At 49.1% G+C, this 27,276-nt stretch overlaps 8 protein-coding genes across 8 annotated transcripts; 4 read left to right on the forward strand and 4 right to left on the reverse strand.

The window, feature by feature from the left end:
• Positions 1–1,433: 1,433 nt before the first annotated feature.
• Pdw03_2147 (BRCT) lies at positions 1,434–2,709 on the reverse strand (the record flags this gene model as incomplete). Its single annotated transcript, XM_066100094.1, has 5 exons — positions 1,434–1,934; positions 1,995–2,101; positions 2,159–2,194; positions 2,260–2,478; positions 2,532–2,709. 5 exons carry the CDS (start codon positions 2,707–2,709, stop codon positions 1,434–1,436), a joined length of 1,041 nt encoding a protein of 346 aa, XP_065957821.1.
• A 727-nt stretch (positions 2,710–3,436) lies between these two features.
• Pdw03_2148 (Anthranilate synthase component 2) lies at positions 3,437–5,698 on the reverse strand (the record flags this gene model as incomplete). The annotated part of the gene is made up of 1 exon (XM_014680624.1): positions 3,437–5,698. One exon carries the CDS (start codon positions 5,696–5,698, stop codon positions 3,437–3,439), a length of 2,262 nt encoding a protein of 753 aa, XP_014536110.1.
• Positions 5,699–6,057: 359 nt separating this feature from the next.
• On the forward strand, positions 6,058–11,665 carry Pdw03_2149 (Nucleoporin (Nup184), putative; the record flags this gene model as incomplete). Its single annotated transcript, XM_014680623.1, has 4 exons — positions 6,058–6,125; positions 6,182–7,118; positions 7,173–10,253; positions 10,307–11,665. The coding sequence occupies 4 exons, from the start codon at positions 6,058–6,060 to the stop codon at positions 11,663–11,665; spliced, it is 5,445 nt and encodes a 1,814-aa protein (XP_014536109.1).
• Positions 11,666–15,690: 4,025 nt separating this feature from the next.
• On the forward strand, positions 15,691–16,573 carry Pdw03_2150 (AMP-dependent synthetase/ligase; the record flags this gene model as incomplete). Its single annotated transcript, XM_066100095.1, has 4 exons — positions 15,691–15,723; positions 15,772–15,916; positions 16,398–16,416; positions 16,480–16,573. The coding sequence occupies 4 exons, from the start codon at positions 15,691–15,693 to the stop codon at positions 16,571–16,573; spliced, it is 291 nt and encodes a 96-aa protein (XP_065957822.1).
• A 1,075-nt stretch (positions 16,574–17,648) lies between these two features.
• Pdw03_2151 (uncharacterized protein) lies at positions 17,649–18,110 on the reverse strand (the record flags this gene model as incomplete). Its single annotated transcript, XM_066100096.1, has 2 exons — positions 17,649–17,983; positions 18,041–18,110. The coding sequence occupies 2 exons, from the start codon at positions 18,108–18,110 to the stop codon at positions 17,649–17,651; spliced, it is 405 nt and encodes a 134-aa protein (XP_065957823.1).
• A 2,611-nt stretch (positions 18,111–20,721) lies between these two features.
• On the forward strand, positions 20,722–21,813 carry Pdw03_2152 (synaptobrevin; the record flags this gene model as incomplete). The annotated part of the gene is made up of 2 exons (XM_014680622.2): positions 20,722–20,877; positions 20,974–21,813. 2 exons carry the CDS (start codon positions 20,722–20,724, stop codon positions 21,811–21,813), a joined length of 996 nt encoding a protein of 331 aa, XP_014536108.2.
• Positions 21,814–22,411: 598 nt separating this feature from the next.
• Positions 22,412–23,796, reverse strand: Pdw03_2153 (Fungal G-protein, alpha subunit; the record flags this gene model as incomplete). Its single annotated transcript, XM_066100097.1, has 6 exons — positions 22,412–22,486; positions 22,548–22,614; positions 22,668–22,734; positions 22,809–23,224; positions 23,280–23,622; positions 23,679–23,796. 6 exons carry the CDS (start codon positions 23,794–23,796, stop codon positions 22,412–22,414), a joined length of 1,086 nt encoding a protein of 361 aa, XP_065957824.1.
• A 2,203-nt stretch (positions 23,797–25,999) lies between these two features.
• On the forward strand, positions 26,000–26,979 carry Pdw03_2154 (Smr protein/MutS2 C-terminal; the record flags this gene model as incomplete). The annotated part of the gene is made up of 4 exons (XM_014680620.1): positions 26,000–26,033; positions 26,085–26,185; positions 26,277–26,527; positions 26,598–26,979. The coding sequence occupies 4 exons, from the start codon at positions 26,000–26,002 to the stop codon at positions 26,977–26,979; spliced, it is 768 nt and encodes a 255-aa protein (XP_014536106.1).
• Positions 26,980–27,276: the final 297 nt, after the last annotated feature.

Below are 27,276 nucleotides of genomic sequence, written 5' to 3' on the forward strand. Positions count from 1 at the left end.
CCAAGATATTCTAGGGGATTCCTTTCCTAGTTAGCTCCAGGGAAGCGGGAACTTCTATCCTTGGCCTTCTTTTCCTTTTTCTGTACAAGCGGAGGTGAGTACGCCTCAAGGGCGAGTTCCTGCCCTTCGGGCAAATCTTCGTAGATTTTGTGAACAGGGGCCAGGGAACGGTTCAAAGCCCGTGCTGCTGCAAGCTGCAGCAGCTGGGAAGTTCACTTGGTGATTCAAGGGTTGCCGGAACTAAGCAAAAAGTCATTTATATAATCATCTATGCGGGCTTGGATGTGTAGATCAGATGCCATCCCAGTATTCTACACGGAACTCCTTCTCGCCGCGGCTGCGGGGGGAGTAAAGGAAGTTCGTTCGACTATAGTGAGCAACTATGCCAACATTCATGACTCGAGGGACCACTTTCGATTTGCAGATTTATTTTGGAGATGACCTCAAGTGGGTATCCATCATGCTCTCTAGCGAGTTAGTTTAGAACATTAGAGAGGTTTCAAGATCCCTTTAAAGATGGAGCTCATTTTTTAACCCCGCTGAGCTCTGCCATCGTGCGAGTGATTGAAGGGGCACGTTAAGGAGTTGAAAATCATTAGGAATACCCAAAAACCTCCCACGGTTAAATGCATCCATTTCCTTTCCCTTTCGACATATGAATGTAGGTGGCCATTCTATTGCTGCCGTAGTTGCGAAAGATGTATAGTACAGTAAATTCTGTTGGTAGGAACATCCGAGCACGAACTCGAACTTCTCCGTCAACACGCCCACAGCTTCCAGGACAGCCGTGATGACATTGTCGCAGTATTTGACACGGGTTTCAGCTAGTTCTAGAGGCGCTTTCGTTGAACCTAGAAAACATGTGCATGTCAGCAAGGAGAATTACTACCTCACATCCTAACGTTAGTAGCCGGGCGATCGTGAATGCAGCGACAAAACTACTGGAATGAGGCCTTTCAGTGCTAGAAATACCTAAAACAGAATATTGATTCCATATCAGTTCGCCCTACTAGTTGTTGGAATGTAGAGAGTCATTACCCCAGCACATGCCGAGGGTTGCACCCCTCAGCAAGGATGCCCTTGATCAGTTCCGGGTTAAGGATCTTAGATTGTCCCATCTGATAGGGGTAAGGCTCAAGCAAGATATATTTATTGCAGGAATCGTTTAGTGGACCCTTGTCTTGCAGATTGCCAGACATTTCAGGCTTTGGCTAGTAGCTCTTTCCATGCGTTTCTTTTTATTGAGGATGGGATTTGAAGAAATGAGCATGAAGCAGAGACACATCCTTCATATGTGCTATCTTTAAATCTTCGAATTCGAACTTGGCACAAAATGTGAATTGAATGAGGCCTATCCACGCCCACCTGGGAATCCACTCGTGGGTGCAGATGTTGACCACCTGGAGGGGTCCCCGTCATCCTCAGGGATTCATCTACCCATCCATCTCGTCATTGTCAATGTCATCACTAGCTTCATCGGCTTCAGATCCGTCTGCACCCTCGTCTTCGCCATTTCCTTCGCCTCCGCCCTCATCGTCACCCCCATCTTCGACCTGATGGTCTGCCATCTTATCCTCAATTCTGTTCTCCTCGATACCATCATATGCGACGGGGCCAGTGGACTCTTGACAGCCTGGGCTCTGGGGTTCCCGCAGGAATGTACCAAGGATGGTCGCCTTTTCCTCAAGATAGAACCACCCCTCGTGAATAGGCAAGCTGTTTCCGTCCGGGTCTTTCTTTGTGGCTGGCATCTTTCCGCTTGCCCTTTCGTCCCATTCCTTACCAGTCTGTTCCTCGAAGAACTGCTTGAATTTCTCCACAGCGAGCTCCAGATTGCATCTTGGTCCCGCCAGAAGCTCAACATTGGACGCGCCAATGCGGCTAAATTTGGCGTAGGTCGAGTAGGTGGGTGGCTCGGCGGTGGTCTCGAAAAGCTAGACAGGATCAAAATTTCTTTCTCGAAAAAGTCTACGGAGTAGCTCAACATCACTTACAGTCAATTGGCATTTTTCTCTGCTGGTGACTGGTGGTTTCGATGGGCGGTACAAGGTAATACTGTAAACCACTTTTGTCTTTCGGTCCTGGTACACCCGACGCACGGCTGTGATGGGTAAGTATTAGACCTGGATAGGTCGCATGATATGAGGAACATGCTCACGCTTTCTTTTTCCCTTTGGGCCGAGGAAAGGATCAGCTATAGCGGACATGTCAGTACCGTCTGCATAATGGCAGGAAAATGGAGCTCTGGAAAACCGGGACCTATGAGACGTTTTGCAATCTTTGCTTTGGTCTCCTTGCCCACCTTGGTGGACTTTGGCATGACCTTCGTCCTTTGGAAATCCTTCTTCTCGAGTCTCGTCAGACTTTTCAGAAGATATGGCCCCTCAGGCTTTGGTCGGCGAGTGTTTGACAGCAGTGAATCTTCAAGCCAATCGAATGCGACGATCTTGATAGTGCCGAGCTTCTTGGCCGTTTCAACTGTAGGGTTTTGATTAGTTCCTAGGTATTTGGAAGATTCACGAGTCACATACCTGGAGCTGCATGATTTTTGAACGCCTCCTTCGTGGCAATGAGATGGGTAACTCGAGGGTTCACATCTCTCGAGAACTGTCCTCCATTTGCCCGAATCCATTGTGGAATCTTTTCGCCGACGCCATCTTCGAAATTGCCCACGGCAGAGGCATGGACTCTTTGGAACGACTTCCCCATTTTGGGTTCACGAAACTGTCTAAGAGTTGGTTGAAGTAGTCTGGTGTTTCGTTTCGTTTCCACTAGCAGCGGAAATGCCTCCAACAATGGCTTCGTAACGAGATGTGTTATCTTGATAGGAGGTAAGACTGAGATATTGCGAAGACTAGTTTCGTGACCAGAGGTTTCGATTGGTATTTGCTGGCTGTATCAATTTTTCAGAAATGAAGAGTGTATATTGCTGGAAGGCAAGTCTCTGAGAGATGATGAATGAGACGACTAGTTCGGTGTCGCCGAGGCTCATTTCACCTCTGCCGTCTACTGAGACTTCTCTCAGAAAGGGAGAAGAAGAACGCCGGAAAAGAAATGTGTCCGATGCCAGGGGACAATACTTCGAGGCAACACTGTGATATATTGCTCAGAGCTGTCAAGTTGGTGTGCTTTTATAACGTTGATGTGAAATGCACCGAGCACGATGGATTCAAAAGGGCGAGAGGGATAAAAAAGCAGGAAATGGGATTTCGAAAGCAAGTTATATTGAGATCTACTTGAAGGAAAGATCAAAATCAGTCATGCTAGCATATCAAGTATAGCCTTGACCACACCAGTAAAAGTAAGGTGAATGTAGAGAGGACCCTCGAAATGATTTTGATTGCTATAAAAGTTCTTGATTATCGAATATGGAGCCCCGAAATTGGATGAGAAAGGAAGTCATCTCAAGTAGCGTAAATTCACGTTCCTAGCATAGTTATTGCCGAATGCTTCTGGCAGCCTTGACAAAGGCTCGAATTTTCTCCAAATCTTGAGCGCCGTTTGTTTCTACACCTGAGCTGACGTCCAGTCCGACCACTTTCTGGCCCGATTGGCCCAGCTTATTTACCGTGTCGACCACGTTGTCTGGATTTAAACCTCCGGCCAGGATTACCCTTAATCCTTGGTCACTATCGAGGACCTTTTTGACACCGCTCTCCTCTAGAAGCTCGCCAGAGCCTCCGGCACCAGAGTCCAGCAATGGAAGAGTATGGTATGCCCTGCGAGAGATGCCGATGTCACCAGGGGCGAATTTGCGAATGACAGGAACTGGAATCAAACTAGACCACTCTAATGGCTCAGATCCATGCAATTGCACAGCATCGAGACCCAGCTTTTGTTGTTGAGAAATGACATATGATAGCGGCTGGTTCATAAACACACCCACAAGCAAAGCACGAGAAGGGTGACGTAAGATATTAGTAGAGTGGTCGAACCATTCCAATGATGCGTCGTTTGTTGATTGTTGCAATGTCCCGGCCGGACGAGGGGTAGACTTGACCACCCGAGAAATGGCGAGGGCCACATCATCTGGGACATGTCTTGAGCGGCCCTGAACCATGATGATGCCAACCAAATCTGCGCCAGCCTGAATGGCCGCCAGAGCCCCTTCCTCGGTCCGAGTTCCGCAGATCTTCACCAATGGAGAACTTGGTGTTGCACAAGCAGACTTTTGATTAGAACCACCGAGGAGCTGTGCCACAAAGGCAGGGGTATCAGGTGCCCTCATGAGAGCTTCTCCAACAAGAATGGCCTTAACACCTTCTTTCTTATAAGCTTCTACATCCTGGGGCCCCAAGATTCCACTGAGGGCACACACAATTGTGCTCTCAGGGACTTGATCCATTAGACGACTGGTAGTTCCGAGATCAACTTCAAAGCTCGTCAGGTCTCGGTTGTTGACACCGATGACTTCAGAACCTAGGTCAACTGCAATCTTCATCTCTTCGGGGGTATTGACTTCGACCAGAGGCTCCATGCCGAGACTGCGCGAGTAATGGTACAGTCTAGTCAACAGCTCAATATCCAGCATCTTCACAATCAGCAGAACTGTATCAGCTCCAGCCAAACGTGCCTCCAGGATCTGATACTCGTCAAAAATGAACTCCTTTCGGAGGACAGCTGGTCGATTGGTGAGTCCCTCCAGGCTCTGGCGAACAGCGCGCAGGTCATCTATGGTGCCCTTGAACCACTCCGGCTCTGTGAGGACAGAAATGACGCTGGCACCAGCTTTGGCGTATTCCCGTGCTTGAGCAGGGGCACACACGTCAGCCGAGATTATGCCCTTTGAGGGTGATGCACGCTTGATCTCCGCCATGAGTGAAAGAGGATAGTCGGACTGTCTCAAGCGGTCAGGGAATGACAGTTGAGGAGGCGCAATATTTAGATCATATGCGGCTTGAAGAGCCTCTGGCCGCAGAGCCGGAACTTTCTTCTGCTCCTCAACAGCATTTTTCCGGTGAGCGTAGATCTTGTCCAAAATAGATAGCTTCTTGTCTACCGGTGCGCTGGCTGCTGCTGCTCCCTGATTGTTATCCCAGGTCCCAGCAGTGAGCTCCAAGAAGTTTCTGAACATCTTGCGCCCATGTTGCGTCAAAATACTCTCAGGGTGGAATTGTACACCTTCCACCGCGAACTTCTTGTGTCTAACACCCATAATGATGTTCTTCCCACTACCGTCCCCCAGGTCGACCCGCGAAGTCACCTCCAAGCAATCAGGGATAGTCGAATGAGTTCCGGCGAGCGAATGGTACCGAGTGACTTCGAGAGAGGCTGGCAATCCCTGGTAGACCCCCCTGGAGTCATGTTTCAACTCCGATGTCTTTCCATGCAGAATTTCGCCGGTCACGTCCACCTTACCGCCAAACGAGGTGATCATACATTGCTGGCCCATGCACACACCAAATATCGGAATCTTTCCACTGAAATGCTGGATTGCATCGTTACTGATTCCTGCATCGGTCTCGGGGTGGCCTGGGCCAGGACTGATAACCAGTTGAGTGGGCTTCTTAGCAACCAGGTCCTCGACAGTGACTTCGTCATTGCGGTAAACTGTGACAGTAGCACCTTCAAGTACAAGGTACTGGTAGACATTCCAAGTAAATGAGTCGTAGTTGTCGATCAAAATCACGTTGGATGCGCTGGCCAATTTGGCCGCCTTTGTGGCATGGTGAGGGGAGTGGTCGACAAGGTCCGCCATTACCACGAATTGTGGTAATAGATCGGGGAATTGAGGGATTGAGATGATCGTTAAGCCGCAAGCTTCGGAATCTCACACACCTAGAACCGAATCAGATGTTTGCGAATTACTCAAGTCGGATAAAGGTGAGTCAAAGAGTGTCAAGAATACAAGTCGCCACTCACCGCCCGGCAATAAGGTCAGATAGGGCACCTGATTGTTGACCCAGTCGCGGTGAATAATATTCTTTTGAAGCTCGCTCTCAATTCAAGAGCTCCCCACGCTCGCCATCTACCTTTTCTTTTGCGCTCCTGTCACCTCCTATGGTGTCGCCTCGTTCTGCTCTTTCTTTCTATCCTATGATGATCTAATTGCCCAACATGGCTCCCGTCCCGGAGGCCTATTTCCCGTCCCTGGACAAGTGCTTCTCCGGGGACGTTCAACTCTTGTATGTCCACTCTAATCACTCGTCGTCATGGGAGCCTATATGCTGATTAACTGCAGGTCCTGGAAAAGAGCTTTTCTCTACACCGTTGATCCTGAAAGTCATACTGATGATGGAGGCAATATTGATGTCTTCTTTTCGCACTCCGAATCCATTCGCCTACTCTCTGACGGCCTAAAACCATTTCCCTCTCCTTCCGCAAAATCAAAATCCGAATTCGAATCCAAAACTGCCGCAATTCATGTTGAGACCAATGGCCAAAGCTCTTTTGACCTGAAGGAGATCAAGGCCGACGCGCTGTGGTTAAGCAAGCAAGCCGGAATCGACGAGATCACTGCTCTGCGCTTAGTTGTATTGGAGTGGCAGAACCGTCCAGCAGCGCGCCTCACACTTGGGTTTTCCAGCGAGGAAGCGACCAGTTTACAGAGCGCGGCCGGGACCGAGAATCTGCGAGGCTCTCTAGCCGGACCCAACTTCGCCAGCCTATTGAACCAAACAGCTCGAATTGGCGGTGTCCAGTCATTCGAAGAAGAGGAGAAGAGGCGTCTGCGACTCCGCGAGGTGTATCTCTCCGAGGCAAGTCATGTAGTGAAGACACTCCGCAAGTTGCTTGCTCTGTCCCTACACGATGGTATTTCAGCCGACTCGACCGCCTCGGCCAGTCTCAATCGCAAACTTGCTTTGCGAAAAATAGGGTCCAGAATTTTCCAAGACAAGTCAGCTGGTGATGGATTGGACCGATTTCTTCAAGAATGCATTGGCTCGATACGCAGTCGGCTAATGAGTTTGGAAGGGGACGGTGGCTGGCTCAGTGCCGCAGAAGGCAGTGAGGAACTGGAGAACATATGGAGAACAAGTCTCGTGGAGGAGATTGTTCACATCGTGCAACTAATGTTCCACCAGCTTCAAGCCTCGGTGGAATTCCCAACTGCAGACCTCCTATTGTCCTGGCTCCAACTAATGGCTGATTATAGCTTCTTGGAGACAATTCAGGTGGTAAGTGGCCAGTCGTCTACTTTGGGCTGTCGGGGTGTTAACATTATCTTATAGCCTTGTCAGCAACCCGTGGAAGTGCTGTTGCCCCTTCAAGCTTTCGTGTCACTCACCACATTGGCGTTTTTAAAACCCTCTCTCGCCATCTCTTCTATTCAGAATGAGACACACATGAGATCATCGCCCCAGCCTTATTTCTGGTGCAAGGAGAAAATCTCTCAAATAAATGAGATCTTTCTGAATGCATGCGGCGATTTGAACACCGTGAACCCCGCAGCCTTTTCATGGGGTCTGATCCTGTATACCATTCAAGAGATAGCAGAAGACAGGAGAAACGCAAGAGAGCGTGCTCTGAGCCGTGACTCGGCTGTCTCGTACAACGAGCAAACACATAATGCAGGGTTATCTCGAGCATCCGAGCAGTCGGAATATGAAGAATTGCTTGACAGCGCCAGAACCCCGCAAAGCACTGTCGAAGATGCTATTCCCATTCTTACATCCGAAGCCCTCAAAGAATCAGCATTTAACACTGTTATCGCACTGGCTAGTAAGACCGGGTCAATGTCAGCCGTCGATGATGGCCTGACAACCCGATGGGTCCGGCTGTCACTTCTCGACCTTGTCCGAATTGCTGTAATCTTCTTGGACTACTCTCCAGAAATCGTGGGGTCAGTCCTGGCTATCTTGAGTAATGATGACAGCGAGCTGTCAAGAGACTCAGATTCCCTAGGGCCTGCCAGCGACCCTAAATCTCTCTTCGCCAAGGATCAGAATTTGATGGACAGTGTCTTTCGCGTTGCACGGTCCCGTTTCCCTTACGAAACGGCACCATTTTTACAGCTCTGTCGTGCTCTCGTCAGTGGACAATCTTTGAATGAAGAAGGCCTGCCGGCTATTCTTGGGGAGGTGGAGAACATGGAATCCTTTACACAGATTGTCTCGCCCACTTTCCAGGGCTATGCCACCATTCGAGAGGATGAGAACGCCGATTTTGTATCCCTGCTCCAACCCCTCCCCATGTTTGAAACCTTGTCTCAGAACCGTCTCATCGAGAGTGAACCAAGCAATGCTGTAATTGTCAGCAGTTCTTCCGAAATTCCACGCTTAACCGTTGGTCAAGTCATTTCCGATTCAAAACCCGCGGTCATCATGTGGGAACACCGATACTCTTGCTTAAGTTTTCTAGGAAGTTGGCTTGAAGAATGGAGCGAGACCGGCGGGCACTCACCTGGATGGACTGATGACACTGCCACGGAAATCATCGCTCTCTTGACAGACTTGATAACTAACTCCGAGACACAACGTTCCGGCGAGGCAAGCGGCAAGAGAATCTTAGAGATGGCTAGTGATGGGTTGTCTAAACAGGGTGACATAATTTCCGTGATCTTCGATATCTTTGAGCGCAATTTGCACACTATCGGCACCCGAGGAGATTTGGGCAAGTCTTTGGATGCAACCATGGCATGTCTGCGCTTTATCAAGGCACTTCTAAAGATCCTGCCAAATCGAGTATGGCCTTTCCTTGGTCGTAGCAGTCTCATTGGGTCCGACGGCAAGGGAGGCATCATGACAACAATTGTTTCAGCAATGGAAATCCCTTCCGGCGAGTATCCGTTCCTCCTGAGCTGTGTCGACCTCGTGGAAACTGTCATCGATGATGCGGCATCTCGAGCAGTATTGCGAAAAAGCCCGGGCAGCGTGTCAAGCAAATCATCCATTGCGTTTGATTGGAGTGCCGGTATCCCATCTCACGTCATGAGAACCATCATGTTGAACTTCACACGCACAATGGTGGAGATTTTCAACAGCAGTGGAAATTGGAGGTTCAATCTACCAGAACAGCGGTTCAAGATCAACTCGATGCTTGCCACTTCGTTTGAACGCATTCTGTACTATGCCTTCGGAATCAACGACAGCCCGAAACTAGAATCTAAAGTCACCGGCGTCTTCTCTACATCCGCAGCGTACATTCTGGACATGCTGCGCCCTCGGTCAACCGCCGATCTATCCTTCAATCCAATTCTTCGGCTGATTGCCGAGGGTCTCCAGACTCCCCCAACACTCCACCTCAGATATCTTACTCTCTTTGAGAACCAGGTGAAATCTACACTACGTCTCTGCATCAAACTTGTGCAGGCAGCCCAATTGGCAGAACAACCTGGCTCGCTTCTGGAGGAGCAATTGTTCAAGGCCAGTCCAGTCCTGGTCAAACTCTACGCGCTGCATGATTCATACAGGCTGCAAGTCGTGTCCCTTCTAGAGATTCTGATCTCCAGCGCTGCTTCAAATCCAGATAATGAGCCTCCTTCCCTTGTTGGCCACCTTGGAGCAGAGTCATCCTGCCTGTTCCTCGATGTGCTGTCACAACTAGACATGCCGATGTGTGATAGACCTCTACTCCTTGCAGTATGGCAGCTGCTATCGACATTTGTTAGCAAGCGCCAGCAGTGGCTTGCTGTTTTCATTCTCACAGGATCATCTCCTCGCCAGACCCTGAAGAAGGAACCCACCTCTGGAGGGTTGAGTATGAGGAGCGTGCCTTTCCTAAAAATGGCACTTGAGAAATTGTCTCAGATCGATCAGCAAGAGCCGCAAGTAGCTCTGGCGTTGCTCGAGTTTGTTTCTCGTGCGCAAGAAAATTGGCCATGGGCCACCTCCCATCTGAGCAAGCATCCCCAGTTCTTCAGCAGCATTATTAATCACGTCTCAAAGCTGAAGATCTCTTCTCTGCCGGTAATGGATCAAATCCATGCCACGCGGATTGCAGCCGTTGTCGCAGACTTGTGCGCAGTCTACCTGCACTCTGCAAAGGAGGTAGGTGACAGAAGCTTCATAAAGACCTTGATTCCATTAGTGTCGTGGTATGCCAAGGATGCAGTTGAGGTTTCAGCTTACAACTCCTCATTGCATGCCAACTTGAAGAAGAACTTTGAGATGCGGTATTCGGGCTGCAAGATCGTTGACTTCAAAAGGACACCCCTCGAGGTTCGTAACCTAGGGCGGGATTACTACTATGACTTGAGTATGGGGGACAAGCTGCTGTCATACGACTTTGCCTGGGCTGGCACCAAGAACCGTGGCTTTGCCGAGGAGTTTGAGCGCGCCAACATCAATTTGTCTCTTGTCGAGGCGCAGGTGGTAAGCTCTCATTCCGCTTATTCCAAATGCGTTCATTCTCTAACCTGAAATAGAGCCTTCTTCAAAGCTGGAAGTTTTTCGCTATCGAACACTGTGCCGATTTTATGCCCGATACTGAAGTCCGGAAGTCAATGGCTCTGGTAGCTCAAAGTTGTTTGAAGGCCAATCTTAGCAGTGGCCCTCCAGAAGCCATCTTCGAGCGGATCCAACAAGCGCGCGTTGATTTCGCCCAGGCACTTCTCCAGCGGCTTGTCGAAGTACAGGCTAGAGGCGCCGAAGTCTTCCAGCTGCTCGAAATCACCTGGAAGACACTGCGATCCCGACATCTGACATATGAAGACGCTTTGATCAGTGATGATACCGAATACTTCCGGTCTCTCCTTAACGTACTGTTCCTTTCACTTCAGTTCCACCTGGACAGCCCCTCTCGGAGTGCCCCTGAAGCCATCAACAAGAAGGCTGAGATTTCTTCGGATCTGACTGTCATCGTGGAAATCGTGAAAACAATAGTGGCCCAGGGCTTCAAATCCCTCACCAATTATCTTCATGAGACACCAGAGAGATGCGCACCAAAAGATTTCGCCATCATCATTGCGATTCTGCAGACATGCTTACAAGTGAAGAACGCCGATCGCCTCTATGAGCATATCGTGTACCACATTGAGGAACATGACACCGCTCGTCATGCGACTACGCTCTTCTCCTGGGCCGACCAATTAGCCGTGGCAGGCGACCCTGTGTACGCAGAGCTCAGTATCTCCATCCTGGTTAAAATGTCAACCCTGCCCATGCTTGCAGAGCACCTGGCTGTGGAGGCTGTCTTGATGAAACTGTCCACCTGCCGTCTTACAAGCATTCTCTGCCAAAAGAAATCATTCGGACCCTTTGACCCAGTTTCTCGACTGTACGCCATCTGGACTGGAGGATTCCTTCCTCTGTGTCTGAACATGCTCTACAGTGTTATGCGGACCGCGCCCGAGGTCGCTGCGTTTCTTAACCAATTCGAATCGCGTCTGACCCGCGCGACAGAAGCATTCTCCAGCCACATGGCCGTTTCCTCTGTTCCGACATCCAAGTGGATCAGCCTCAGCATGGTCTCCGAGGCCTACTCGCTCGCGCTAATCTCCTTCATCCTGGACCGGCTCCGTGAGGCGGGTGCCAGTGCTGGTGTTGACACACATGCTGTTCAAGATCTCAAATGGGATAGGGTGCAGGTCAAGGAAGATATTGAGGAGCTGCTCGGTCGACGCGCTGCTCTGCGGCCACGCATTGTTGCGACTAATGAGAAGGAGTTGGAGTGGTCCCGACAAAAGCCTGTCGACTCAACTTCCGGGGCCGAGAACCGACTGGAGGAGAAGATTGTTAGTCAGATGAAGGCAGCAGTTACCTGTTTGGGTGGGGAAGATTCATGAATCTCTTTATAGCCTTTATGCCATTTGTCTTTTTTTTTCCGGGGAGCGATGTATTCTGAGTTGGCCGGGGTGTAGTAGATGAATTATCTCATTGCATGGAGCTCAAGTTTTCACAACAGTTGCATTATTTTCAACCTTTTCATCCTTTTCGGTCCTTCGATTTGGCATCGAACATCGTCTATCACACCCAAGTATCCACGCCGCAGCCCTTGTTCAAGACATTAACCATTGGTTAGCCAAAACCCAGCACGTTAGTTCCACAGATCAACCACCCGGTACATGGTGTTCTTAACCTTGGAAGACCGAGGCTCGGGCTAGTCAAGTTCCTCTCAAGTCCTGCAAATGCATCTCACTGACAATTGAGGCCCTCGTCGTCCTGTCCCCTCGTGTCTTTATTTCCTTTGCATTCATCGACACCTTTGGATTTGACCCTGTGATATCCCCAACCTGCGGCAGAAATCCCGCTGGGCAGTTGATATCCCAGATGCTCCTTGAGCCTCTCTTCTCCTAAAATTCCCCACCGGTCCCATCTCGAAGTAGCCCGCCGTACAGTATCTCGTAGGGGTTTTCTTGTCACGAAAATCGACTGCTAGAATATCTAAGCCTTTCTCTTGAAGTGTTTCTCGCTAATTTGATCTTTATCTAGGTACACCTCTTTACTCCGGGTAATGTACAATCTTTGAGAACAGCGGGAAGAGGCCTAGGTTTCAGTAGTCTAAAGGACCTGACCCTAGTCTTCGAAGGTCTAATCTTGTACATCTGAGAATAGTATCCTGGAGAGGTACAGTCACTACGCAAAAGTTTTAACATCCCCTTTGGCCCCACCTACATACAGCCTTCCATTATAGTATACACCGCTCTATATCACGCGCTAGTGAAGCTCGCCCATGGCGCGTATATCTCGCGTTTTTCTACCTCTCTCTGCTCTCTATACCCCTATAATATTCCTATTTTATAGGCTGCCAGTAATGCCTGCTCGATCTGAGCTTACCCCAGCTCTTAGAGAGAGGATATGTGAGCTTCACTCGGCTGTTCACTGGGGTTATAAGCGCATTCACAACCGGTACCCATGGATTTCTCTCTCTACAATCCGGTATACAATTAAAAAAGAGCACGAACGGCGTGCTGGTGTTACGAAACCTCGCTCTGGTCGACCAAAGAAGCTTGATGCCACCGACAAAGTACGTCTTTTGGATGCTATCTCGAATAATCCACGTATTACCCACGAAGACCTTCTTACTGAGGTATCTTATAAAGTGAAAATCGACTCAATTCGACGCCTTTTAAATGCTGAAAACCTCCGGAAATGGAGATGTAGCTGGAGGCCTTTTTTATCTGAGGAAGCTGCACTTAAACGACTCCGTTGGGCCGTACGTTACCGACACTTTACCCCTGAGGATTGGGCCCGTGTTTTTTGGTCTGATGAGTGTACGGTTGAGCGTAGGATTGGTGTTCGTCGAGAATGGACCTTTATTCGCCCGAGAGACCAGCCGAAAGAAGGACAATGTCAAGGATTACCACACCGAGGCAAGCAAGTTAAACAGATGTTTTGGGCTGCTTTTTCGGGGGCTACGCGCCGAACGGGGCTTATCCCACTCTTTGGGAATCCTGAGGCTGAGCGTACGGGTATAACTGGTCTTGTTATTGAAGAGTTATACCGCCGGATTCTACCTACTTTGATGTCCAATGAAGGTGCTATTTTTCAACATGATAATGCGCCTACATATACTGCATACGTTGTTCGGGATGCTTTACGTGAAATGAATATTGAAGTTATGGAATGGCCTCCGTACTCGCCGGATTTGAACCCAATTGAAAGCCTCTGGGCGCTATTGAAAGCTGAAATCTATAAGCTTCGGCCCGATCTCATTCATATGAGGAACAATGACGAAACTAAGGCTATTTTGGTAGCTACAGCGCAGCTTGCATGGGATCAATTAGATCTAGATCATCAAAAGCATCTCTCTGGGACCATGCCGAACCGGGTGGAGACTATTATTGAGAGCCAGGGGTGGTATACGCCGTACTAGTTTGAATTCATGGAGTCTTATTCCGGCAGAAAATTACATAATATAGGGAGTGTGGGGCCAGGGGTGTTAAAACTTTTGCGGAGTCACTGTATATTCAACTTGGCTTACAATGCGCTAAGCGGTATTATACTAAAGCCCAGGAGCCTTCGTAATTTGGATCGTTAAATACTTTTACTAGCGTATAAACAAGATTAGCACCCACCGGGTATTTAGTGAGTGCTAGCTACCGTTCGAGAGGCTCGTGCGGTAGTTCCTAGTAGGGTAATCTGGATAGTCCTCTCTAGTTCGAGGTGAGAGATCCAACCCAGGCGAGGGGAAAGGTAAGAAGTAAGGCATAATAGCTCGATGAAGTGGTTACTTCAATTCATAACAAATTTCTCCATTTTTACACCTCTCGTAGATCAACGGAGCGCAGTACGGAGTGGCCTAGTCTTAAATCGGAAACCCTGGTCTTTATGATGATTGGTCTCTTGTAGAGTAGAAACAAGTTGATAGATCCAATTGCTCATAAATTAGGATAGATGGTATGTGCAATACACCGCGCTAGCACAAAATAGCCTGTTCTTGGTGGAGCCACATTGACAGACTTCTCACGATCAGCCTATGCCATCGACCGAACCATGCCCTCCAACAGTCAATGCGTGTGGGACTCCCCTCGACCCGGATCTTTTTTAGCTCATTAATAGCGTAGTATGAAGTTTAGTATTTTATACCGATCCTGAAAAAGCTTTACGATTTTTTTTCAAAAGAAAAAACAGGCCTCTTAACCCTCATTTGATAGATAGCAGGACCCCCCGGCCATCACTAAGCCACTAAGTCCATCATCTGGCTAGCATACTATGACTTAGCTTCAGAGAATTGTACAATGTGGAAGAGAGCAATTCGAGGAGTTCGACCAGTTCGATAGAATACAAAGTACCGGTTTAATACCAGAGACCGTGATTAGGAAATATAAAGCAGATCCCTGCGCCACAGGAGAAAGTGGGTGAATCCTACAGGTATCGACTATTTTCCGTCCCTGTGCCCGATTTTCACAGTCATCTCCCGTAATCTTAAACTATGTTGTAGCGTAACCGTCTCTATCGCTGCAGTCTACGGCCTTTGCAGATATCGTGTCTGTTGGGCTTGATGTCAACCCCCAAATATGTCTCCCCTAGGCCATAAACAGGAACCTTGGTTTTTGTTATGGTCTATTAAAATAGTACGCTGTATTTCATTCAACACTTTATAATCGATCCTGCGGTGCGAAAAGCGCACCAACCCGAGCGATTGATCTCTTAGCTGCTTGGATAGTGTCATCTGCAAGCAAAACCGGAAAGCGAATCCATCGGAGGCTCTGTGTATGAAAAAACAACACCCTCCAAGGCGCTGGAACCCAGGACATCGTCACGCTAGTGGAGCATCCACCCCACACTCGTCTAGGCTTACGAAGTAGAGACATTCAGAACCGCTAAGACTAGCGTCTCTGCTCGCTTGAAGCCTACTGTGTGAACGGACGTTTGACTGTTTACGGATGGATCCACAGAGCGCAGAACCGAGTTTGGCTCGGCCTTGAAGGGCCGTTTCAAACAGAAACTTACAGCTGCTAGGGAATTGGCCAAGAAGCGAGAGTGGATTGAAAAGGGCAGTTGAGTTGCAGCTTTCTCTATCGACTGCTTCACGGTCATTCAAGGTTTTCAAGCAACCATGAGCTGGCTCACATGGCTTCCCTGTCAGGTATTGCACCATGTGGATGCGAACGCTGTGTTGACCCATTTGATGGGATTGTGTCTTCGCACCTTTCGTTTGCTTTTGGTATTATTGGGTTTCCGAATCCCCTTCGAGGTCAAGACACTCCGAGACCTACACTATCTCCGACTGGGAATCGGACATCCAACATAGCGTGAACTCAGGATGCCCACATCGATCCCTTTGCCTTCAACATGGCGTGGAACGACGGCATCAGTGACACTTCTGTGAACATGGCATTCACTACTACCACTATTGTACCATGCGATGGCGCAGAATGCCTTCGTTGCGGCTACGCTGGTCCGTGCCACGCCGGTCTATTTCATGCTCACGTTTGACTTTGTCTAGATGTTGGAATCTCCGCTGACATTCCGGATTCCCGAGTTGCTTCCCGGGCCGCTAGTTGTCATTGCGTTGGCGACACATCCTGCTGCTACGGACTATGATTTGAGTAATGTGGAGTTGGTTGGGAGGTGCTGCGCCGTTGAGGGAGGTTTGTGAGGTTTGAGACGTTGTGGCCTCTCGGGAAGATTAATAATTCAACAGGGATGGGGGATGACTGAGTGAGTTTCTTGGTCTTTGGTACTTTGTGTTTTTTTTCCCTCTCTCTCTCTCTCTCTCTGTGGCGCCCGCGGAGGTGGAGGCTCTTTTGAAAAAAAAGGATTAGAACGATCCAAAAGAAACTTACCTGACAACTCCGATCACCGATCTGACATGAGTGCTGATTTTCTTAAACCACACCCTCACACCTATATGGTTCGATCGGGCCAATACACCGCGATCGCGCATTTTTTGGACAAGGTCTCCGCGTTCAAGCGGAATACCGGTGGAGTGGTATTCCTTGTCATTCTGAAAAAAATGAAAAAAAAAATAAAAAAAAAAAAAAAAAACCTCCCTTCGGACAAGATCACAAATGGTACGAGCCCAGGAGCTGAAGAATGTCCACCGTACGTTCTAGACGTGTGTGTTTAAAGTGGTGCATCCAGTAAACAGGTACGGAGTAGAATATTCACCTTTCTTATTTCTTTCTTTTGTGTGCTGATTTGCAAGCCCAAGACACCGGGCCTGTCAGGGCGATCACTTGATCCACCAAGATCTAGACAATGCTGATTGGACATCAGATGAACCCCAAGGGAAAGTCGATGACTAGTTCGTATTGCCCCGAGTCGGGGCATCGGGTTGATTCGATGCGTGAAAGGACTTAGCGGGACCCCGCTGAATGGGACGTAGTTCCGCATATACGGAGTACAGTCATCGACAGTATATGGGTATTTTCTCCGCATGGCGTTGGTGGTTCACATCGTAAGATTTCGGATTTGGGGTCAACATGTCAACTAAAAAGGGCGACAAATGAAAAACGAACTGTCAATCGGTGGTAAAAGGTAAGCTGAGTGGGGGCAAGGCTGGCTGGCCTTGTTATCCACCGTGGTTTTGAAGATCCGTTGTTACGATGAGGCAAAGACATCTGGTTCGATTCGGGATGTCTTGTGCTTGGCTTTTCGATCTATCCAGTCTGATTTGCCACTTGAAATCTCCCGGTTGACAGACTTGATGTTTTTTCTTCTCTCCTTGGTACGGCAGAAGCCCTATCCTGCAGATGTATTCCCGTCATATTTTTATAGGCAGGACCGCATGTGCCCCCCAGCATGGATCACCTTCGATCATCACCCCCACTGGTAGCCTGTTTTGGATCGACTTCGCTCTAATATAGGAGCTCCAGCTTTTAAATATGGACCCAAACCCCCCCCCCCCCCCCCCCCCCCCCCCGCTTCCTACACACCGTCCCACTAGTTCCTACCAGTCGCCTTCTCGTCTCCTCCCCGCCAAGTCCGCCCCTATAGTCTCGATACAACACTCGTATCTTTGACTCGCTTAAAATCCTTCCAACACCAGGCCACCGAGATTAACTTCTCCACTCACGCAGTCTTAAGTTGAGCTGTTCCCTCCATTCCGCAGGGGAGATCGGTTCAACTTCTCTTTCGCGAGTGGTGGACGCTACCAACCACACCAACCCCCGTCATGAACACCGGGGAACCAAGATACGACTATCTGTCTTGTGAGCTCCTACAGCCAACTGCAGGGTTCTTTTTGCAGGTGACCAGCTTGGCCAGCCTTTCCCTTCTCGGCCTCATCTTCGTCCGCGGGTATATCAAACATCGTCGTTGGAGACAAACACACATCATCCCTTCATCGGAATTCAAACAACAAAAGCAAGATCTTTGGCTTCAGTCGATCATGGAAAAACGAACCATCATCTCACCGGCCTCGCACTCTCCATCTGCATGCGAGATCCTCCAACCATTGTCCCATTCATGCCTCCTCCCAAGCAGCGGAGCTCTCGCTGCACAAGCTAGAGAGCAGCAAAGTAAGAGATTGGCATCGACGGCGAGTAATCCGACATCTTTAGAGGCTTCTTCGCCTGATGCGAGCGAGGTGCAAAAATGCAACGAATCCATCCAGCAAATGTCTGATGAGCATGCTGACGGAGTGCGGACTTGGAAGCGGGTTGTTGTTGAATATCGATAGTTGGCCACCTGTTTTACCGGATTTTTCACTCTCCCTGGGGATCGTTATTAGGCGTCTTCTGTTTCAATCTCGGCCTGGGGTTCTATACTACCGTTCTCTTTTTTTCGTTCTGTCTTTTTCTCGCTTGTTGTCTGCCTCCCTTTATCATTCCCGCTGCCCATGTGTGTCTTTCCCTTTTGCACGAATTACGTTTTTCCTGAGATAAGCGCGGGCTGGGATTGTCTGCGTATTTGGGTGGTAGAGATGGTTGTTGTCTCAAGTCCAAGGCCCGCCAGAAAAGTGGATCTTGTGCGTGCGACACATCTTGGAAGATCAAAGATCGGCAAAAAATCTATCCGGTCGGAAGAACCTGGTCGAAACTGTCAACTTTGGGGTTTAAAATTGAATGTTCCATGATCTACCGTCTCGATATGACAAGTAAACGCTAGAGCTACATCGTCAATGGCACTGTTGTGTCGAGTGGGGTCTCCTGCAAGCGCGACACTTCTGCAGAAAACCCCAGTCAAGGCCGACAAGTAAGCTCTGGTCCCGGTGGAGAAACCTGCATGGCCTTGGTGACTTCCCACTAAATTCATTCCCCTGGCACAAGATCCAGCTGGAGTCTTGGCCTTGATGGAACGGACTCAAATGTTGACGATGCGCTAGATAGAACACCATGAGAAAGCTCACATGAACTCTTCTGTGCAGTATGACTTGGTCTTGGGATCAGATGAAACAGTGCGTTGTTGAAGTGGGCTGCTTGGTAAAATCATTCTTCTATGCTTCTTCCTTGGTGCATGCCGTCTCGTGCGATGCGATCCGTGACAGAGCTAAACTGTGTTAGCGACAGAGATCTTCTATCATCTGCCCCCAGTGTGTTTGACTTGAGTAGTCACTTGCTGCAGGTGCGCGAAACTGACCACTGCGTGTACATTGCGCAATACCAACGGAGGCATCGTCCCTATGACTTGGTACTTGCCTGTGGCGCTTTCGAGATGCATAGGGCACGGAGTAGATTATAGGATCATTCCGGTGATTAGCCCTCATGCGGACGAATCGACGCCAGGGGACTTTGTCATCCTACAGCCGCATCTGTTTGGCGACAACAGCACGTAGTGAGCCTGGTGGGTTAAAGGGTCTATATCTGTTGATGAGGTCTGTGTGACTCGTGATTGCTACGGGAGGCCAGATGAGTTGGATATAGATTGATCAGATTGATCATGCTAGGATCTCGTTTAGCTATAGACAACCTGTCTTTCTGTATCTCAAGTTATAGAAACAAGGTCGCTATGTGGATTCAAGCCGATCCACAATTCCGGGATGTCGATAATGCCAAGTCATCTCGAAAACGTCTGGGTTTCAGGATCCATACCCTATGCCATGTGCTTCCATACGTCGTTGCATCAACCTCCGCCCACACATGTGACAATTCATCATCCAACGGCACTCCCACGATGTGTCTCATCCGTCCGGCTTTCTCAGCCGCAGGAAATCCTTTGGTTCGAACCATGTCGTCCCTTGCGCCTAGGAATCTTCTTCCGGGGTACCTATTAAAACCATCACGTTCTCAGCCTCCTCGAGGGATGTAAGAAGCAGATCTCTAATGTCTTCAAAGCTGAGGCTTCTCCACATGAAACCCCGTATAACATCCCCAGGTCAGGCATGTTGAACATGTGGAGTAGCTACCACCCTTTGATGAACGTGCCTTGGCCGATGGCAAAGGTACCTCGACTGGAAACATTCGGAGTCCTGATGAGGTCGATATCCATGACCTTGGGCTGCCGTAATTGCGGTCAAAACTCTCGAAGAAACCAATTTAAAACGACAAGCGATCTTACCTTTTAAACGAGGAAACAAATCGATAGAGATACCAGACCAGGTTAAAGGCCCCCTGCTTCATCGGTACTGGGATTAAGGGAGCTGTGATCATTTGAAAACATCATGGGCGCATCCTTCAACGTAGACCGACCTGTGTGAATAGAGTAGGATATTTTCGATGTAGTTAACCCTCAACCCGATCCACTTCCATCCCCACCTGCCCGCGAACCTCCAGCCCTGGGCGCAGGGGTGTGGCGCTCAGGGTTTAAAAGTAACCCTGATACCTGATTTGGGACCACTTCTAGGCATCTTAATGTAGTGTCTTCCATTCACGGCGGAATAACTGCACTCGACAACCCCTGGATCTCCATTTTGGGGGTTTGAACTGTGCTTTGTAAACTAGGCTTTTCATCACGCACAAAATTCCGGCATCACTTTCTATCTCCGGCTACTATGCTTCTATGGAGCCAGCGAGATGGAAAATGTGTTATTTAAAGGGTAGAAAGAGATATCTGCAACTTTTTTATTTTGTTGTTTGAACCACCCTAGTAGTAGAGATATATCACTGGTCCCAAATCATACAGTGAAAAGGTCCTTTCCATAAAACTGAAGAAGGTAGGCAAAATATCTACAAAAAAATAGCCATGTGAAAAGAGGTCACAAGGCCGTATTAGTGGCTTCCTCCTATTCTTATGAATTTCAGCTGGGTATCAAAAGCCTCATTTTTCCTACTCTGTCTAAGACCAGTCATTACTTATCAAGGGCTCTAGCAAATTGTAACATTGGGCATTAACTGTGACTTCTCTACGAGGCCAAATTCAGGCATCAAGGCATCGAATCTGGGGTTGAGCGCGATGCCCCTACGGAAGCCCTGAAGGGCTACGCCAATGCTGAGTCATCTCGAAAGGCGACCCCGGGCTCTACATCGATGCATCTTGCACCTACAGCTCACTTTGCCGATTCCAGATCACAGTCATGGCAATAACCGCATTCCCCTCTGCGGCTACCCCAGATCTCGCTCTTCTCAATGTCGCCCGCCTGTTCACCAGACTTGAGCACAATCTCCTCTCCCCGGGGGCAGACCGGCGCTCATTCCAACAATCAGAATACCAGCGCATGCGCGTGAACAAGGCAAGTATCTGCTTATCGCTACCAAGGCTTTACCTCCAAGGGAAACATTGAGAAGGGACAAATATGTCAGAACCTCGTATCTGACCAATGCCACAGAACGTTGACTACGCCCGCTCACTCCTTACCCAACTCGAGCGCTCCCTCCCACAAATTAAACCGCTCAACCGCAAACATGAAGCACAAGCCGAGATCGCGCGCGACAGACAGCTCCTGAAGCGCATCCAGACCATTCTCGACGAAGAAGACGCCAAAGCCGAAGCGAAGGAAGATGAAGAGGACGAGACCGACGACATCGATGACATCGATGACGAATGGAAGGAGCTGTTCTCCAAGCCTGTCGCCCAGAAAGCTATCTCGCCGGTATCCAGACTGAAAGACCACCGCGCACCAACACGGCTATCAGATTCGCCACCGGAAGTCAAGGAAACGAGCGAAGCTCAACAGACCACGATGGTCTCCGCAACAGCGACTACTACCACCCCTACACCGGTCCCCACATCAATCAGCCTACCAGCACCCCCGACCCTCCGCAACCGCCACACAACCCACCCCGCACTGCCATCATCATCCGAAAAAGCAACGGCGACTGGTAGCAATACAAAAAAGCTCTCCGAGACGGAAGCTGAACTGAGCACCCACAGATTGGAACAGGAAGATCTAACCAGCTCGCTTCTGACGCTCGCTTCGCGATTAAAGTCCTCCACGCAGAGCTTCCAGGCGATGCTGGAGGGCGAGAAGTCTGCTTTGGACCGCGCGGTGTCGGGCATAGACCGCACAAGTACTACAATGGAGGAAGCGGGCAAAAAGATGGGGATGTTGCGCAAAATGACGGAGGGGAAGGGGCTGTGGGGGCGGATGATGCTGTATGCGTGGATTTTCGGACTGTGGGTCGTTGCCATTCTGATTGTTTATGTTGGGCCGAAGTTGAGGTTTTGAGAGGCTGTCATATTCTGGCGCTTCGCCTTCGCCCTTTTTCCTGTTTGCAACAGTTTGAGTCTCTCTGTATGCGTCGATACCCTTTTTTCACTCTGCATAGGTCAACTGTCTATCCCTCTTACTAAGCGATTGTCGACATCTCTAACTTGTGAGTGTACATTGAGAATGCACATTAAGGATATAGAAACAGTGTGGAATTAAGAGTCAGAACCTTAAGAGTCAATCCTTGAACTCTGAAATAACCCAACGACCGACCTGGCATGACACATAAGAAGGAAACATTCAAATCCGCGGATCCTGCCATTTCCCCGTGCCCAATGCCCGGATGGACGCTCTTGGCTTCCAACGGACGCGAGACCAAGGAAAATGATTGGGGGGGGGGGAGACGATATGGTTACATACATAAACAAGAATTGGGGGAGAGAGATGATAGGATATCCAGCATTCAAATCAGAAGGGTCAAAAAAATGTGTGAAAGGAGATAGGAAAGAGAAAAAAAAGAAGGGAGGGAAACACTCCTTGTTTTCTGTAGTGGATATCAGGAGTGAGAAGAGAAAACACAAAAACCGACTAGAGATCGTGTCAATGGCGGGAAAAATTAGAACATGAGCAAATGGAGAATAAAACAAGGGAAATGCAAAAGAAAAATCAACGCCGGGATCTTGAAACGAGCCTTTTTGACCGGATCCGATCAGCCCCAGTTAATAAAAACATGCGATCTAGGTTTGACGCACTTCATCACCAAAAGTTAGGTTCATTAGATCAAACCGCAGAGACGGAGGTTTTCTTGGATGATGATATCTGTGAAACGTTAGACAGGTGTTGCACGCTGGGAGTGGGATGGCTGGGCTTACCGTTCACTGCTGCCATGACGAATCGGATCTGGGTGGTGTCGGTAGCGCAGGTGAAGTGCGTGTAGATCTGTTTTTGCTCGGCTTGGTTCAGAGAAACGAAACGGTTGAGAATGTAGTCGCAAGCCGCGGCGTAGTCGGCACCGCCCTCGTAATCGGGGAAATAGTTCTTCATCGGGCTGACGGGGAGCTTCTCCTTGAAACGATCGATCTTGTTGAGGAAGAGGATAATCGAGGTCTTGACGAACCACCGGGAGTTGCAGATCGAGTCGAACAAAGTCAGGGCTTCTTGCATACGATTGACAGTCTCATCTTCGAAGAGCAGCTGGTCGTACTCGGAGATGGCGACGAGGAACAGAATGGTGGTGACGTTCTCGAAACAATGAATCCACTTCTTGCGCTCGGATCGTTGACCACCAACGTCGAACATGCGGTATGTGAGGTCACCAATGATGAATGTGGTCTCGGTGATACCGGTGGTCTTCACGCGGGAACGGAGAACGTCCTGGTCAGTGGGGAGATAGTCGGGCTGGGCAATTCGCTCAATGGAATCGAAGTAGCTAAGGGAAAACGAGTTAGTCATGTCGCAATGCGACAGGCGAGTGGTATACTCACTATTTGGCAGAGTCATTCAGCTGGTATTCGCGCGATCGCTTGAAGCACTCCTGGACACCAGTATCGCGCCAAAGTTGGCCAATAGCATTTCCAACCTCAGGAGGAATGCTATCACCTTCGATCTGAGCGGGCTGCATGAAGATGGTCTGCACATGGTACTCGTGGCGCGCATCCTCCAGGGGAAGCTCGAGCGACTCCATGGCCTCGAGAATAACCCGCATCGACTGGACAGTGTTGCTGTAGATAATTTCCTTGAAAGACTCTCGCTCATCGCGGGAGTAACCACCCTCATGAATGAGCTTCATCTGCTTCAGGATCGTGGACTTTCCCGACTCTCCGGCTCCTGTATCTCGAGTCAGCCATCTGCCCGTATTTCCTTCAGGGATCGATGGATCATACCAAGGAGCAGCATCTTGATCTCGTTTCTTTGCATCATCTTATCGCGCTTGAGCTGATTCTCAATCTCCTCGTTCCGCGCCTTCCCCTCCTTGTCCTCGGTGCTCATTCCGCAACCCATTTTGACGGTATTAAGTCGCAATCAACGGTGTAAAAGGTAAGGTGAAAATGTTTTTCGTTGGAGAATGTTCGGAAGTCTGCTAGAGGGGCTGTCCCAAGTTGGATAACTGTCAGCAAGCTGGAATAATTTCATCCGAGGAAATATCGCATTGGTGGGCTCGAGGGGGGGCGTTGCGTAGGTAGTACAAGCACCGCTGAGCAGAGGCAGACGACGTTTCAGAATTGGTGTAAGCATCCCGACGCAAGGAGTCGGCACCAAGTTTATCAGAGCAAATAGCCAATTGACAAATATCGAAGGGAAAAAAAGTGTACCCACCTGAACGTGCTTTTGCGAGGTGCAAAAACGAAGGACAACCCGGCAAAAGAGTATAAATGAAAGAAACGAAAGGAAAGGAACAATCAGAAGAATTCGAATAGAATCCAATCTGGCAAAGAAGAAAAGAGAGAGAAGGAAGATGTAACAGGTGTAAAGGTAAGGGGCAAGACTGAGGGGGAAATTGGGAAAGTTTCAGCAGAGAAAGGGGATACACCGAGAATACCACGGCGATTCAGCAGACAATGGCGGGTGATTAGGGGAGCAGCCTGCTTACTGGACACTACGTATTGATTACACCAAATACACAATACAGAACAATACCACCCCGGCAGTTGGAGTTAGCTGATTGGGCGGTGTGGGGACCGGGCCAGGGGCCCATTCAGCCCCTTTTGCTGTTGCTGTTGTATTGGCCAGGTTTTGGTATTCTATCGGCATTTGATCGGTACAGATTCTATTCTCAGAGGGTATCTATAGGCAAATGTATATATGGAACATTTTGTTTCAGACATTCAGCCCTTGATAGTATACTAAAGAATAGACTACCCATGCAAAGTACTTCTCATGTATGAAGATGTCTGTAGAATCCTGGAGGCGTGCAGATCTTGTGGAGAGCAAAACTAGCATGTCAAACCACAACACGAATCACATTTGAAGATACAGGGTTGGAAACCACAGCAAACTTCAGAGGTAATTCTGGCTCGTTCAAGGATTCTGGGGAGGGAACCCCCGGCAATAGCAACTGATGTACAACAGTCTTTCGTGTAGTTTTACTCTCCAAGTGGACGTTCCATAAAGTCTGACGTCTGACCTGACCTCAGCAGCACCTCGTCTTAGATATTTTCAGTCTGAGAGAAACAACGTAACAAAGCAAATGGTCTGTGGTCCTGCCCAATCAGACTAGTCTACGCCTCATCTCATGCATCTATGTCCAGTTCTTTGAGACTTCCTTGAAACTTCTTTGAGGTCCAATGGTACAGACAACCCAACAGGTCCCCAACGTAGACTGCATATGCGTGGATCCTCTGTTTTGTGTTGAGTGGAGCCCATAGTCCACATAAGCGACTGTGCGAGAACATCAAACCGGGAGAAACTCACCATCACACCTTTTATGTTCGCACTCAGTCCTTCTACTGGTAATTTGAGAAGACTATAGAGCATGTCAGGATGATTGAAAAGGGGATTGGTCAGCACAGGGCAATGTCGATATCGGTCAGACAGAATGTGAAAACTAGAACATTTCCTCTTTCCAATCGTGTCCGATGTCGTCTCCTGACGTTTTGCACTAGATGACCCACTACCTAGATAGTGCTTCTAGCCGTTTTCTACCGCCAATTTATATGAGTAGTTCCAGGTTGAAAGTGGACTCCACTCATTACCTCGTGGCAATGGATGCCATTGAAGTCCGAGCCCTGAGCTCTGAATTTGGTGGTCGAGAAGTTTGTTTGGGTCCGAGGTCCCACCTAGGAAGGCGAAGGCGTGATTACTAATAAAATTAAATACACTACTTATTCAAGTCATTACAACGAGGAACTCATACAGGTATAAATTACCTGAAGCTCTCTGGAGCCAGGGTTGAATGATTATGACAAATTGCGTCGATCACTTCCAAGTATTTGTCCAAACCCATATCACCCACTGGAATCGCAGCTAATCTCTCCGTACTCATGTGAAGATATTCCTTCACATCAACATACAATATACCACTCTGTGCTAATATTCCAAACCGCAATGTGAATCCCAATGGGGTGAAAATCTTGGTTCCACCGATCGGGGCAAATAAACCTTCCAAGACCCAAGGAACTCGATCGATCTGATTTTTACGGGTATTCCCCACCTTACGAAGGTACACACCCTTCTTTTTCCCCAGTTCCTCCTTATCATCGCAATCATGTCGCACGAAATGTCCCACATGGGCCCTCGGGGTATGTCATCCATCAATTTCTCTGTACCATTACAATCGCTAACAACACCAGCCTTCAACCACGACAACAGTACTGACGCCGAGGCGGAGTACGATCGGCTCCGCGACCTCGCGCGCCAGGAAGCTTCCAAGCGCGCACAATGTTTCAGCCGGGTATGCGATCACCACAATTCCGTTCGCTTGATTGCAATTGCAATCGCAATCGCAGTTCTAGTCATTTCATCACTGCTAACACTCTCACCAGTCGAAGGAAGCCTACTCGAACGGGGATGGCGCCGGCGCCAAGCAGCTCTCCGAGGAGGGAAAGGCCCACGGCCGCAAGATGGAGGAGTACAACAAACAAGCGTCTGAGTTTATCTTCCGTGAGAACAATGCCAGCGGGCGCGTTGAGGCAGATACCATCGATTTGCACGGGCAGTTCGTCGAGGAGGCCGAGGAGATCCTGGAAGAGCGGATTAAGTACGCCAAGTCGCATGGGCAGAACCATCTCCATGTGTAAGTGGCAGAACAAACTCCCGAGGCCATGTGCTGGATTCAACGCGACTAACACCACTTCACTCTATAGCATCGTCGGCAAGGGAAACCACTCCGCGAATCATGTTCAGAAAATCAAGCCGCGCGTCGAGCAGGTGTGCCGTGAGTTGGGGCTGCAGTATACCACCGAGGAAAACGCCGGTCGCATCTACGTGAACCTGACTGGCGGTGAGGCTGTCATGCCTCCCTTGGGTCACCAAGGCGGCTCGTCTGGGTACCCTGGTCACCAACAAGGGTACCAGGGACACCAAGGACAGCAGCAAGAACAACACCAAGGACAGCAGCAGAATGGACAAGGACAGCAGCAGCATGGACAAGGACAGCAACAGCCGGACGAGCTCGAGGAGCTTGCCAAGGAGATTTTGCCGAAGATTCTGCGCAAGCTCGAGAAGGCTTGCTGTGTGGTTATGTGAGCCCGTATTATTGGGATTTGGGATTTATACATCGATGCATAGCTGTGCTTGTAGAAATCTGTTGGGTTTTTGATGTTCGTGACAGTTTGCGCTTTTGGTTTCTCGTTTCTAGATCATCTACCATCTACATTAGACCTTCAGTCCGGGTTCGGCTTCGATTCGTGACGGCAGGGATGCGGCTATACCCTTATACCCTTACATGAACATGAACATTACCATTTACTTTCGTGCTGTTAAATACAGCTGTTTCGACGATTCACATTTCGGGGCCATGTAAATATAGATCGCATGATCATA

This window comes from Penicillium digitatum, chromosome 5, assembly GCF_016767815.1.
Source record: "Penicillium digitatum chromosome 5, complete sequence".
Classification (NCBI taxonomy): Eukaryota; Fungi; Ascomycota; class Eurotiomycetes; order Eurotiales; family Aspergillaceae; genus Penicillium; species Penicillium digitatum.